Raw genomic sequence first — 14,970 nt, 5'->3', positions numbered from 1 at the left:
GACAATGCCCGCCCTCATACGGCAAGGGTTGCTATGGATTTCTTGCAACACCACAACGTTGACTCACTGCCTTGGCCTGCAAATTCACCGTATCTCTCCCCGATAGAGCATGTTTGGGACGAGATGGATTGACGTCTACGCCGTCTTCCTCATCCGCCAGATAACGTCCTTGACCTTGCAACAGAACTTGAGAGAATCTGGCGTGACATCCCACAAGCCGTCCTTGCATCTTTGATAGGCTCTATGCATCGTCGATGCACTGCTGTTCTCAATGGCGATGGTGGACATACCCGTTATTGAGCTTGTGACATGGTCGTTTGACCCCTGTCCCGCTTGTGGACTCGTGACGTCATTGTGATTGACTTTTCAATTGAAGTTCTCCCGACTTATGGTCTCATGATCCCTCCATTACAGTTTCTATGCACCTTTGACATTGTTATCGTACTTATCAACTGGGATAATATTTTGACAATGCACAGTTTCTTTATGTGGCTAGTATATATTGTCCATGATCGTTGCCAAGAGAAATCACGGATACATTCGGTGTCTGATAGTAAGACGTCTGTCGAGACACTGCATTGATGTTTATATATTTGCTGTCTTGTGTCATGGGGTGAAGTTTGTGCCTCTGATGTAATGCCACATTTCTTGGAGGGTATGTGAGGAAATACCAGTGCTAGATCTGAATAAAGACTACAAGCTTTCTGCCATGCCTGTGCAATTTAGACTGAAGGGTTATCTGTCCATATCTGTTGTTCAAGGGACAACAGACTGCTTGTGCATGAATTCCATGTCCATACTGGCACTATGGCGGAGATCGGTGGTCAAGGTCAATGAGATTTCGAAGGTCAAGTTAATATCCGGACTTATCTAGGGACAAAGAGGATTGTCTTTGTTCACAGTGTTTTGGCCTAACCTTAACAGTTAGAGATTTTGTATGGAGATACCACAATAAACACTATTCAAATTTTAATATTTTATTGTGAATCTGTAGCTCTGGGAAGTCCATGAATGGCTGAATTGGGTGGCCTTGACCTTGATTTTCCAGGTCACTGGAAGATCTTTTACCTTTTGATAGTGAAATGTCCAGGGATAAATTTTCACTTGTTATGCTTGAAGATCATTTTAGAGAGCATACATACCTCATTTAACTGCAATTATCTTTACCATTTCCTCTGAAATGGACTCGAGTTTGACATTTATACTTGATGATGAATATTTCTCAATAGAAAGACAATGAGAATATGATCAGACATTCCAGATCCTGTTTTTTTGTGTGTTGAAAGACATGTTAAACCCACGCTCACAAATTATTCAGTCCTGCTTCTATTCAGGGACCACAATTGTGGTAATTAAAATTCCATGTCAAAGTAAGTGCATCCTTCAAACACACTTGAGATAATGCCAGAATCAAATGCAAAAAGACACCAACTAAAATAACTGGGACACTTATCATGAACCAGTATTTATCTAAACACAATTTTAAGTACACAACTGCAATGTCCAAATACATATTAATAAGAAACATATATACTTTGGCCACAGTTAAAATAAAATGTTTAAAACATAACAAATTCACACCAATTTATTGGTCACACAATTAATGAAAAATCACATTAACAAGTTCAGATTGTTTGCTCTGCAAAATATACTTGACATCAGAACTGTCATCATGATCATGGACGAACACGTGTTTATTAAGTAATCAATGTATATGATAATGTTAACAATTTACAATTAGATACTAAGTAGTTTGGATTTCACACAAGAAACATCACGGAACACCAAGCATTCAGCACAGAACAATAAGCACCATATAAAAAGTTTGAAACTCAGAGATGGACACTAATCACTGGCAAGCGTCAATGTCCTATTCTGAAACAAAACCTGCAAACAAGTGTTTCAGTCAATCATAGCATCAAAGAATCATATGGACAGTCAGTCACATATATTATGACATACATGGTCTGCTTTAAGTATTTCCGTGTAGGCAATATCAAAACATCTTAAGTAGGCAACATTTAAAGCAAATATTACAAAATTGTCTTGTAAAGTTTCTAAAATATTTCTCTTCATAAGCAAAATATTAAAAATCTGAATGTTGGGGTTTGCCTGTAAAAAGTCTGCTTTTAACATCAGTTCAATAAATTATAAAAGATTGAACTCCCTACATGCTGATCCATTGAAGGATGTAAACCAGAAGTGATGCAGTTCCATAAACATGCAACTTAGCACAGAGAATTAAGGGTGCAATAGATGACTAGACTTCTTTATGTTTCTTGATAAGAGAATGTCTGATGACTCAGTTATTTTGAAACTAAAGCTTATGAGATGTTTTTCATTACATACTCATATAATGACTAGTCTTAATGTATTTACTTTCTTAAGCGGCATGTTATATTTGAAAGATGGTAAAAACACAGACATATGCCAGAGCTCCAGGATACTGAGTATAAACAATCATCTGCATGTTAATATTTTTCAAGTAATCCAAAGCAACAGTATCTTCAGTATGGCATCTTGATCACATGGACATGGACACAAGTCTTGTTCTGTTCTGTATTCATGTTCTGGTCATATTATTTGGACTGAGGATTTCTATCCAGTAGCCATCCGGGTCTTGAATAAAAGCAAGTCCTTTCATTTTACCTGAAAACATAATGCATACAGTGAGTGACACTGTAATGTTCTGGGTCCAGATCCACAACGTGTTGGTAGCATTATGAGCTATCATAAATCTATACTATATCACTGGCTTACAAATGATATTGGTTCTTGAATGCTGTGTGGATGGGGGTCCCTGAGGAGAGGGTATACAGACAAAAGTAGGAATAAGTTCTGATATCACACATGCTGTATACCATATATATGTACCGGGACTGGAACAGCTTTGATATAGAAAGGTCTAGAAGAAACGGGTGGGGTGGGAGGTTTAGTTGCACAGTCCATTTTCACCCGCTTGATTGCGAGAGTTTCAATGGTCATTTAATAAACTTTCAGGACAAAAACCTCTGAAAAAAGGAAATACAGGACATGACGGTACAGCTTTTATAGAAAGGCAACCCACCCACCCCACCCCTCTGGATCTTTCAGGACTATGACTTACATAGACAACAAGCAATTGAACATATAATGTGTAGCAGAGAAATATTTAACCAACTGTATCTAAACAATGAACAAAGAGGGCTCAGGAGTCAGATAGTTTGTAGTGAGTGAGTTTAGTTTTACGCCGCACTCAGCAATATTCCAGCTATATGGCGGCGGTCTGTAGATAATTGAGTCTGGACCAGACAATCCAGTGATCAACAGCATGAGCATCGATCTGCGCAATTGGGAACCGATGACATGTGTCAACCAAGTCAGCGAACCTGACCACCCGATCCCATTAGTCGCCTCTTACGACAAGCATAGTCGCCTTTTGTGGCAAGCATGGGTTGTTGAAGACCTATTGTACCCCGGATCTTCACGGGTCAGATAGTTTGTAGACAAGTCCTGCTTAACTAAACAGATATAGTGACTCATTGAGCTATTGCACCACTTTTAGTAGAACAATTTTTTAAGTTAATACCAGTGTGTCCTCCCAGGAATCAGGATTATGCACTGTGTAATAGTGAAGACTCACAATTGTATCTGTGGTGTGTCTAGTAAACACTCCTTAGTCATCATGCTACTATCATCGAACACAACAGACCTTTCTGATCTTATTTAACTCTTTCAATTCTGCTGATAATATATGATAAATTGAAATTTAATAAGTGTTTTCAGACATTGTGAAATGTGATAGATTTAATATATGAATCATAAGTCAGGTAGGTTCCTAAAATTATGTCTCATTTTGACGTGACTACTGCCTGGCCGATTAATCGGCCTCCGGTGTCTGGGGACTCATAACGTTGTGGCCGATTATTCGGCCTGGCGTGTTGAATGGGTTAATCTATTTCTGTGTCTCTTCAGTTACTGTCAAGCCGACTGTTGAGCAGCTGTTTTGAGTTTTTGGTCCATCACAATCTTCAATGCTGCATAAGTTAAAGTTTGGGTGACATGAGTGAGTGAGTGAGTTTAGTATTACGCTGCACTCAGAAATATACCACTTATATGGTGGCGGTCTGTAAATAATCAAGTCTGGACCAGACAATCCAGCATGACCATCAACTGTGCAATTGGGATACGATGACGTGTCAACCAAGTCAGCTAGCCTGACCACCTGATCCTGGTAGTTGCCTCTTACGACAAGCATGGGTAACTGAAGATAAATTGTAACCCGGATCTTTACGAGTTTGTGTGACATGTAATGCTATACTAAGATCAGACACAGTTGTGTACCTCCATCGGGAGTCTTGATGAAGGTGACGCCTAGCTGTTCAAATCTCTCAGAGGCCTTGTAAACATCTGGTACAGATATCCCAATGTGACCTGGAAACATACATGAGTGAGTGAGTGAGAGTGAGTGAGTGAGTGAGTGAGTGAGTGAGTGAGTGAGTGAGTGAGTGAGAGTGAGTGAGTTAGTGAACACACAATATTGTAAATTCGCACTCACTTATTGTTCAGGAAACAAGTGATTGTCACAACATTAATATGATATTCTGAGAGGTACTCAGCTGGTATATACAGTGAAGTAAAACTCACAGACACACATATTTAATAAAACAATAGTACTCAGAAATGGTGAGACATCATCAAATTGGCCTCACACATTGTATCTATGATGAATGAATGCTTTAACAGTAAGGTTACGCTACTGTCCAGTAGTGGTGGTCCGATTAATTGAAATAATCGAAGATTGGTCGCAATGACAAAACGACCAATCAATCGATCGTGTTTTCTCATAGTGGAACACAAACAATTTTGGAACACTTGTTTGCAATAACGATATTTTTCACAAGGTTGTTTTTTTCTGTTACATTTCATTAGCACTACAAGCTCTTCCAATTCATGATTGAATTTATTTTAAAGACTCCATGAAGTTCATGTTCCTAATATACTAGTCATCCTTTAAAGATGTGAAATTTGCAAATGCATTTTGTGCAATTTGCGAAAAAACGAAAGAACTACATGTTTTTTTCTTCATTTTTTGTGCATTAACAAACATAACCAGAAAAATTTAATAAATGACGCTTACCAATTATTTTCGATGATTGATCAGTTGTAATGAACCAATCATCAATTATGAGATTTAAACCAATTCCCAACACTACTGCCCAGTATAAACTGTATAGAGATGTACATACCAAAACCTCTTGGATCTTTGTTTCCATTGTGGTAGCTCATGTCTTCATTCTCTGTACCCCAGTTGCTGGAGGAGGAGAAATTGGTTCGTGTAAAGGCAAATGGTCATATAAAGGTAAAAGCGGGCAAAATGTGTCTGTTGACCTGACATACAGCAGGTCCCAGAGGGTTGGTTACAATATGAGGGATATAATTCCTTTGACCATTGGATCATTCGTGCATCACAGTGACATCCTGATACAGGGGTGGAAATAACCCATTGCCCGACGTCCGAGTCCAGTGATTTTTTCTGTCGGGCAAGTATATCACACTGTACCGGTGTCCAGTTGACTTTCCAATGTTAATTATGCTGTTTATGTAAAAAATCAGCAAGAAAAAGGTTGGTATAGTGGTAAAAATATCAGGGCAAGTGACTTTACATGTGCCACTGTACCGGAGTACACTATCAATTTTTTACAAAGTTATTTCCACCCCTGTGATAGTGAGTGAGCACAGTTTAATGCTACTTTCAGCAACACTGATCAACAGCATGAGATCAATCTACGTAATTATGATACGATGACATGTGTCAACCAAGTCTGCAAGCCTGTCCACTCGATCCCATTAGTCGCCTCTCGGGACAAGCATGGGTTGCTGAAGATCAATTCTAACCCGGATCTTCACGAGTGCAGGCTATCATGGTACACAGCACAGCACTCTCACTGAGTGAAAACAGACAGTACCATAGATCTTCACGAGTGCAGGCTATCATGGTACACAGCACAGCACTCTCACTGAGTGAAAACAGACAGTACCATGCAGGCTACCATGGTACACAGCACAGCACTCTCACTGAGTGAAAACAGACAGTACCATGCAGGCTACCATGGTACACAGCACAGCACTCTCACTGAGTGAAAACAGACAGTACCATGCAGGCTACCATGGTACACAGCACAGCACTCTCACTGAGTGAAAACAGACAGTACCATGCAGGCTACCATGGTACACAGCACAGCACTCTCACTGAGTGAAAACAGACAGTACCATATATCAAAACAAAAATGGCATAACCACTTCTTCGTAGTGTTTCCATATATATTTCCAAATTTTCTTCCTCAGTACATAGTACATTTTCCCTATTTGTTTTCCTCAGTATATATTTTACCATACTAAAGTACATCTGTGTGTAAAGACCTGTTCCAACACTGACGTAAACAGCCCAACCAATGGCTGATTATCATAGAGATTGCATCCATCTACACCTGCAGGTGTGTTTTTCATTAAATCAACATAATAATTGGAACTCACTGTGTTAGTTCCAGGGTAGCCTTCTGTCTGAAACAGTAGAGACTTTTCTCCTCCTCATCATCCGGTATGTTCTCTGGCAGGTCGTACCCCAAGAAGTATACGGTAAACTTCATGGACGGCATGTCCAACCGCTTTAGCAGCCTGTAACAGTTTCATCTCTGTGAATTTGTAATGTTGTGACAGTATACAAGTTTGTTGTTGAACGCCGCACTCGGCAAAATTCAAGCTACATGGCGGTGGAGGCAACGACATTTAATAGCGCGTCCACAGGGATGCAGATAAAGTCCAAATATATTTTGTAAGATTTCAATCAAGTAACAAAAAGTTATCACTGAGTTTGCTACTATCTGGGTTATGGTATCATTTGCAATTTAATTGCTGTAACAATGTGATGATCATGATACACATCATAACAACATTAACTGAATTACGACAATATTACCACATAGTATTAATAATAATATTTAAGTGTCAGGGACCCCCATTTTGCAGTCCAGGACCCCTGAAAATTAAGAGTATGAGTCCCAGGGACCCTCAAATACAGGACTCAAAGAAAATCCCTATCTATGGATTGGGATACAATGACATGTGTCAACCAAGTCAGCAAGCTTCACCTCTTACGACAAGCATGGGTTGATGAAGACCAATCCTAACCCAGACATTCATGGGTAGATAGTATACAAGGACACTTGAGGATGTTCAATTAAATATCTACAATGAGTTGACATCAGAGAAAAACAGCATCATTTCAATTTCATAATTTTTATATTATTGTCAAACCACATTCATATATAATTTCTAAACTTTAAAAGAATGGGATATTGGGCATGTTGGGAGATAATTAGTCAAAAAGAATTTTAAAGTAGCATGAAATTGATAAACTGAAGGTTAATGTAGTGATCCCTTGACTGCAGCTAGACATTGCACAACATCTTACCTCATCCCAAGAATTCTTGTGTAAAAATCCAAAGACACTTTTGGGTCCTTGACTCTCAGCATAGTTTGTTGAAAGATAAAATCCTGCAAAACATACATAAAAGGACACAAAACGATCATGTTTGATTTAAGACTTTCAAACACTGAACTGGTTGACTAAATCATACTCAGTATTATTATCCTAATTACAAAATCACTAAACGTCTAAGCTTCACTCACCATACTATACTAATTACCCTTGCCCTTGACTGGAATTGAGCACCAGTTACCGTTGTGGGTGAATGAATTTAAGCAATATCACAGAATATACCAGAAACGGGCTTCATACATTGTACCCATATAGGGAATCAAACCATAGTATTTGGCATGAAGAGCAAACATTTTAACCACTAGGCTAACCCACCGTTCCAGTTATCCTTGTAATGACTCTAGAAACTTCGATGCTTTTGACATTGATCACTGGATTGTCTGGTCCACAGATGATTAATTAATTACTGCCACCATATAGATGGAATATTTCTGAGTGCAGCATTAAACAACAAACAAGCACACTCTGAAACAACTGCAGATATGTTTATTGATCACCTGGCCCCTACTACTGTCAATGATTGTTTAATGATTGATGAATAACAAAGTTGTTTAACAAATGATCATTATTTTGTCGTCTCTTTTCGGCTATTTTTTATGAGGGGTGACCACTTGCTGGTAGAACAGCCAGGTGATCAATAAGCATGTGCAGTGAACTTTCAATTTCACACATACAACTCGCACACCTGGCTGTTCTACCAGCAAGTGGTCCTCCCTCATAAGAAACAGCGAAAAGTGACAACAAAATAATGATCGTTTGTTAAACAACTTTTTTCCTACACTCCACTCAGTACTACAAACAACACAACAGTTATATAGTTGGACTCTATTATCGCTGGTTCTCTATTATCGCGGCACGCGAAAACATCAGGAAAGCAGAAACACCACGCTCCGCATCGGCTGTTTACATGTGCAAATTACGTAAATATATTCATCGCTCTTGAAAAAGTCATTTATTTCATTGGAATGTCATGTCTAATCGTAGAAATATTAAAGCATTCATCTTTTCAGTAAGTTCTAGAACATTTTGAATCTAGTATGACCCCTACTGCCGTTACATCTTGCATGAATCAAAACTTACTTCGTCAAGAGTAATCCTGCAACAACTATAAGGTCATTTGCAAATTTTCCGTGATAAAAATATAACAGGAAGTGACGTATTATGCAACTTCACTCTACACACGGCAGCAACTTGTATGGTACGTTTTAAGGTGGACGTTATTGTTACCTTGTATCCAAATGAATAGATCTAGATGTTTGGGTTAAAAACATGATGTTATTACTAATGTGAATGAAATTGCTAAATATTTTTTAATGATCAAACTATTTAGATTCATTACTTGTCTTAGTAAACGTTTCACAGTGTCATCTGCTTGTACAGTGTGCCATAGTAAGAAAATAGCAATACCACGATAATAGAGAGTGACTTCAATTTCCGGGTCAAACGAGACAATCGGAATTGCCGCAATCGTATTAAACGAGTTGTGACTATGTGTCACATTATTTGTGACAGTAATGAAGATTAAACATCAGTCAACTGAAAATATATATAAAATGCTAAATGTCAGTAGCCGTTTATAATCCCGATGGCGACAACATTAACTACCGCACACCTCGATAATAGAGGGTCCCATGATATGGTATGTCATGTGCGGTGCACTCTTGAGAAAGTGAAATTTCAATTTCACACATACAACTCGCACACCTGGCTGTTCTACCAGCCAGTGGTCCTCCCTCATAAGAAACAGCGAATTGACAACAAAATAATGATCGTTTGTTAAACAACTTTTATATTCGGGTGTCCAAAATTATGAGACAAATCATAAGAGTTGGTCTGTCGATTTCATGTGACTGTGCAAAGTTTGATTTTGTTGCATTTATTAGATTTTGTGTTAGTGAGCAATTCATCGGCCTCAAATGAAGTCAAACGGACTATAAAACAGGTGATTAAGTTGTTGCGGCCTGAAGTGCAGGCTGGTACTTCGGAGTTATGTCCCCTTATGAAGACACCCTAACTCCGCTTATATTCCCAGCCAAATTCCTTTGACAATGGGTCAGTGTCATATGGACCTAAACTGTTATTTTAATACTAAGATGTTACTTTAGTTAATGGGTCGGGTTCCTTGATCGCAGCTGCCATGTCTTCTTGTGATAAAGCCATACTCGCAACTTCTCAGTTTCCAGTCACGTTCGTATATTCGTCTCAACTCGGGAAATGGCGGAAAGAGCCGAACCGTATCGACTTTTGGTTGAAAATGTATTGTCTGGGTCAGCTGTCATTTATATCATTTTAACTTGTCAATGTATTTTCAAATCCAAAACAATACCTTACATTATATTTGGAGTATGTTCTCAATATTACCATGCCAAATTCTTGTTTGCGACATTCAGGCTTCCGTTACGGAAACAGCAATGGCGGGCTTTCCAAAGAGTTTTGTTTATTATGATTTCCTTTAAGATTTTACTTGGACAGTATTGATGTGAGTATCTAAATACCAGTTTCTACCGAAACTTTAAGTATTATTATGTGAAATGATAATTATTTAGTTAACGATCATACTGTGCAAGATGGATAATTTTACCGTTACGTGGAGTTACTATAATATGACAACAGTTTATCAAACTTTGAAATCTGAAATGTAAAGTAGTGTTTTTAACAAACCATCATTTTCACCAAATAGATTCTTATTTGTGACACAATTTTTCCAGAGTAAATGTTGTTGATACATTTATTTGCACGCCTTTATTGTATTTGCAATCACTAACTTTGGAATGGTTCGTCCAAAAGACAGTGCTGATCGCGATGTTTGGTCATTATTTTTCGTTCTCAAACAAGACAAATCTTGCTAATATGATTCTGCTTACCATGAATTGTTTCAGATTTATTTGTATTTGATGAATTATATTATGGTGTCTATCTACTGGTTTATTGTTTTGGTGGATTTTATCCCATGAAACTTTACATTTGTTTGTTAGAATTCCTACAAATGTATCACATGTGCATATATATGCAAAATGTATGTATTGTAAACATGCCCTCATGATATGTGCTGAAACCTACACACATGAATACAAATGACAGATCCTGAGTCATTCTTATAGTAGGGTTGCAGTAGAATGCATGAAAGTCAGTATGGTTGCAGTACAATTCATGAAAGTTGAAACATGATAAAACTCAGCCACTGAATTATAACTAATATAAGACTGAAAGTGTCATTGTCGACACAGGTACTACAAATGTGTATGCAGGTACATGTTCATGTACAGAAATGTACCCCGAACAAAATCTAAATAAAGAAATGTATCTGGTACCCTAAATGGCAGACGAGTCAATATTCAGCAACCCCAAACCAAAATCGTATGTAGTTATTCCAGTTCAACTGATTGTAAGTGGTCTTGATTATCGTGAAATATTTGTTACTGTGTATGTTCGTTTCTTATGTAATGCAATCAAATGTATCTAATACAACAGTTTGACCATTTGGATCAAGAAAATGGCACAATACTGAATAGACCCATCCTAGGGTACATTTCTGTATTCAGATTTTGGTTATGGTACGTTTCTGTACACAGAGTACATATCTGTAGTACCTGTGCTGACAACGATGCCATCTGCAATAATAAGGAAGTCTTTTTCTTGATATTCTCACCCCTGGGATCTGAATTAACGTAATGTATTTTGTAATATCGAAATGATCAGCAATGTTTTTAAACATTTTTGAACCATTGACCAAAGTTGATCTTTATCATGTTTGAGATCATAATATGGTTTGTATAGTTTCTAAATCTTTGAAAAAAGAAGTAAGAATCTCATTCTACATAGTTCAATATGTTCAAAACTACAAAACATAATTATATAAAATAAACAAAGCAGGGATTTACCTTGAGTCCTGTATTTGAGGGCCCTGGGACTCACTTCTCTTAATTTTCAAGGGTCCTGGACAACAAAATGGGGTCCCAGACACTTAGATATTATTATTAGGCCAAATAAACATAATGTTGTTTCGATTACACCTATTAAAAATTTAGGGTAGGTAGTTCAGATTATTATTTTTTTACATATTTTATTTTAGAAGTAAAGTACAAACTAATAACACATTTATTAATGTGTAATTGTTTATTCAATCAAGCTTGTGACCATCATATCGACTTTTTCTATCAGAATGACAGATATCTGTTGGTGCGGGGAAAAAACAATGGTATCAGAAAGTTTATTGTATTCATTCCGCTTAAAAAAATAAGGTCGGCACCAGAATTCAAGGGTCAGTCGGGTAATCGGAACCACAACATATTTTTTAGGTCTTAATACTGTTATTGTATTGTGTATCATGATCATCACATTGTTACAGTAATTAAATTGCAAATAATACCATAACCCAGCTCGTAGCAAACTCAGTGATAACTTATTGTAACTTGATTGGAATTTTTATAAAAAGTATTTGGACTTTTTCTGAGTCCCTGTGGATGCGCTATTAAGCGGCTAATAAATTTTGTAGCGTCCAATGTCAATTTTTATGTGTATAGGATGCAGGAAGTCGCGTCCTGTAAATCCCTGACAAGGTAAGTAAGCTGAAGTACTGGAGATTAATATTTAGATAAGTCATGAAAGTAACATCAACACTTACTTGCAGAATATTGGTCGATTATAGACCACCATCTGTGACAGTAAATTTCATGATTATATCTATTAATATAGGAATAAAGGTTTTCAACACAATTTTGATCCTTTACAGATGAGTTCCAGACTTAATCCTACAGAGTGTCAATCTGCTTTTGAAGAACTGTACAAGAGCTCCCCAGCTCCTATAGTAAGTTGTCACATGATTCAGTAGTCTTGAAGTTCAACATAGAAACTGTCAACATGGTTATGTTCAGCATATTGTATAACTTCGGCCCATTTGCACAAAACAATACTAGTGGGACAACTTTTGTAAATTCTTAACATATTGGAACATTATCATCTTAATTGCCGTTGACTTGCATAAACAACTCTGTTAGATGTAATCAAATTTGCAATTGATCCTGACCAAACTTAAGTAGCTTCAAGTATCATTGCAACCCCTTCATATCCTTGACCATGTTGACAAAAGGTATTTGAGAAATGGTCAGTTTGAAGTAAATGATCTGCTGTATGTTCAAACATTGACATTTCATTTTGTTAACCTGGGCGATTCAGTTTGACAATTCCAAAACACGAAGAACACATCACCGTAGCCTTAACCCTTGTAGCTTTTTCCTACATCATACAACTGCGGACTGCGGACTTTGTGTACCCCTCTGATAAGAAAGTGTAATCCCAAATATAACATATGTTACATTTGACCACTTTCTAAAATGGCATTGTGTATTTTCATAGCTTTCGGCCGTGGGAGCCGTGCCAATTAACACTTATCAGAGGGGTACACAAAGTCCGCAGTCTAGACTACCAGTTGTCCGAGTTCCATATTTATGGAAGTTGCAGTGGCTGAGCGGTCTAGGCATCTGACTTTGTGTGCTGGCGATTAGGTGCCTGACTCTGTGGGTGTGGGTTCGAATCCCATATGGGACTCAACCCAAAAAGTACTAGAATCTGTACTTTACTAAGAAAGTGTAATCCCAAATATAACATATGTTATAAATGTTAAAATGGTTTAAAATTAGAAATGAAAGTTTGTCCGAGTGTTAATCATGATGCCCTGTAAACATGTCAAAGGAAGACTGTTAAGGTTGTTTAGATCATGTATATTAACATACCATAACAATAATAGAAAACCTATTGTAAACCCCTAAACATTTTCAGGTTGCATATTACTTATATAAAGTAATGTAAAGATGGTAGAAAAAGAATGACACAATAACACCAATTTTACATGATTCTTTCTTTGAGGCCTTGATGAAGACAATTATTTTCTTCCCCTAACCCAAATCAAGAAATATTTGTCTTTAATATTACAATACCATCAACTCATTCATGTCATGTGCTTTCTCCTCACATAACTGTAAAATGTTTGTTGAGCTCTTATAGCATGGTATCTTTAAACCATTATGGTCAATCAATATGTTCAAAGTAAATGTATCTTATAGATTTGTATGAATTTGTTGTGCGGTATACACACTCTGTGAAAGAAATATTAACAGTGTATTATCAAGCTATTATTTACTACCAATAAGGTTTGCAAATACTCTGATGTCCATTCAAATATTTCAGATATCATGATAGCACATAAACATTCTTGCATTTTAGGTTTTGAGGTCCACGAGTTTCAACAATGGCAACAAGTCTGTGTTCATAAGTCCCAAACCCCTGTGTCACCAACTCATAAGTCCACGGCCAATCGTCACCTCTACATCAGGGCCGAGGGGAGAACTGAAGGCCCAGGTATTCGAGTCCCTCAAGAAACCCAGTGATGCAAGGACTGGTGATAATGTCATTCCATCGGGTTGCAACACAAAGCACGCAATGACAGAGGGAGGGGAGGGACATAGTACAGTGTCATCACATGGGAAACATGAGGCTGGTATTGGTACAACCACGCCCACCCAGCCGGACACTTCCACAGCTGATGTCATGCCGGCTCTGAAGGATACTACACAAAGGGACATTGGTAAGAAGGGGAAACAGTAGCCATGACAGTTTCTTTAGCATGTTTACATGTTGTTGCATGTACACTCATTGAATATTTATGTGGAAAATATGTAAGATAGATTTTGATGAAGACGCTATTCAATTGCATGGTTAAGCCTATGCTTGACATTGTCGTATAATGTGGAGTACTTTAGGATCAGGCCCCATCTGTTAGATATCTCATACTTAGTCAACTAAGGGGCAAATACTTGCTCTAATTGATTTAGAATCAATGTCGATTGTGGTTAATAATGTAAAGATATTTAAACACGCCCATGAAATGTTAAGAAACAAACACATTACAAGCTTCAAGAAGTGAAATGCTTTTAATGGGTTTTGTGTACATCTTGTGTTCTTGACAATACAGTCGAACACCGTTGTCTCAATATTCATGGGACCAAGAAAAAATATCGAGTTATCCGAACTTTGAGACATCCGACCAGGGCATATCATCACATATCACTATGAAAGGAAACAAAAAAGTAGATTTCATGTATATTTATTTGTATATACATATTTTTAACTTATCCTATCTCACGACTTGCCCCTCTCTCTCTTGCTTCGACTTTTAGTGGAACGACTGTAAACTTTTTTCCATAGGCCTCCTTGTCCATTCGCCTGGGCATTCCATGCTGCTCTCCTTAATTAGCTTCCTAGTTCCTAATAAAGCTTGCAGCATGCTCCACTAATTGCCCACGTGACTACCTTGAATGATCATTCTCTTTCTTGTCGCACGACTGTGTGGACGTGCTGTATATTAGGGACATTATTTCACCCTAACATCATGGGGAAAACTGATAATCAGTCAAGGAAAGGGAAAGTTTGTG

The 14,970-nt window shown here is 37.6% G+C and overlaps 2 protein-coding genes across 2 annotated transcripts in view; one reads left to right on the top strand and one right to left on the bottom strand.

Annotated features, from left to right (window-relative positions):
- Nucleotides 1-1,571: 1,571 nt before the first annotated feature.
- LOC124261517 (lactoylglutathione lyase-like) lies at nt 1,572-9,787 on the bottom strand. The gene is made up of 6 exons (XM_046695837.1): nt 9,641-9,787; nt 7,454-7,536; nt 6,517-6,657; nt 5,229-5,293; nt 4,324-4,413; nt 1,572-2,649 (listed from the first exon to the last, which is right to left on the bottom strand). Exons 1-6 carry the CDS (start codon nt 9,698-9,700, stop codon nt 2,564-2,566), a joined length of 525 nt encoding a protein of 174 aa, XP_046551793.1. The 5' UTR covers nt 9,701-9,787; the 3' UTR covers nt 1,572-2,563.
- Nucleotides 9,788-9,905: 118 nt separating this feature from the next.
- Nucleotides 9,906-14,970, top strand: part of LOC124261515 (uncharacterized protein DDB_G0290301-like) — a 44,727-nt gene continuing 39,662 nt past the window's right edge. Inside the window, exons 1-3 of the mRNA XM_046695835.1 lie at nt 9,906-10,019; nt 12,273-12,347; nt 13,763-14,123. The gene's annotated coding sequence lies outside the window, so the exon portion shown is untranslated. The remainder of the gene's footprint in view (nt 10,020-12,272; nt 12,348-13,762; nt 14,124-14,970) is intronic.

The sequence above is a fragment of the Haliotis rubra genome, unplaced genomic scaffold (assembly GCF_003918875.1).
Source record: "Haliotis rubra isolate DU_JTF1 unplaced genomic scaffold, ASM391887v1 Scf80, whole genome shotgun sequence".
NCBI classification, from domain to species: domain Eukaryota; kingdom Metazoa; phylum Mollusca; class Gastropoda; order Lepetellida; family Haliotidae; genus Haliotis; species Haliotis rubra.
Note: the sequence above shows the minus strand (reverse complement) of the source record. Positions and strands in the feature narration are given on the sequence as shown.

Bases quoted from the DNA above. Each gene is read 5' to 3' on its own strand.
- LOC124261517 (XM_046695837.1), bottom strand. From the start codon at position 9,700: ATGGCTTTATCACAAGAAGACATGGCAGCTGCGATCAAGGAACCCGAC. The intron at 6,658-7,453 runs GTAAGATGTTGT...AAACTGTTACAG, and splicing joins ACAAGAATTCTTGGGATGAG to GCTGCTAAAGCGGTTGGACA. The intron at 4,414-5,228 runs GTATGTACATCT...GTATGTTTCCAG, and splicing joins CAAAGATCCAAGAGGTTTTG to GTCACATTGGGATATCTGTA.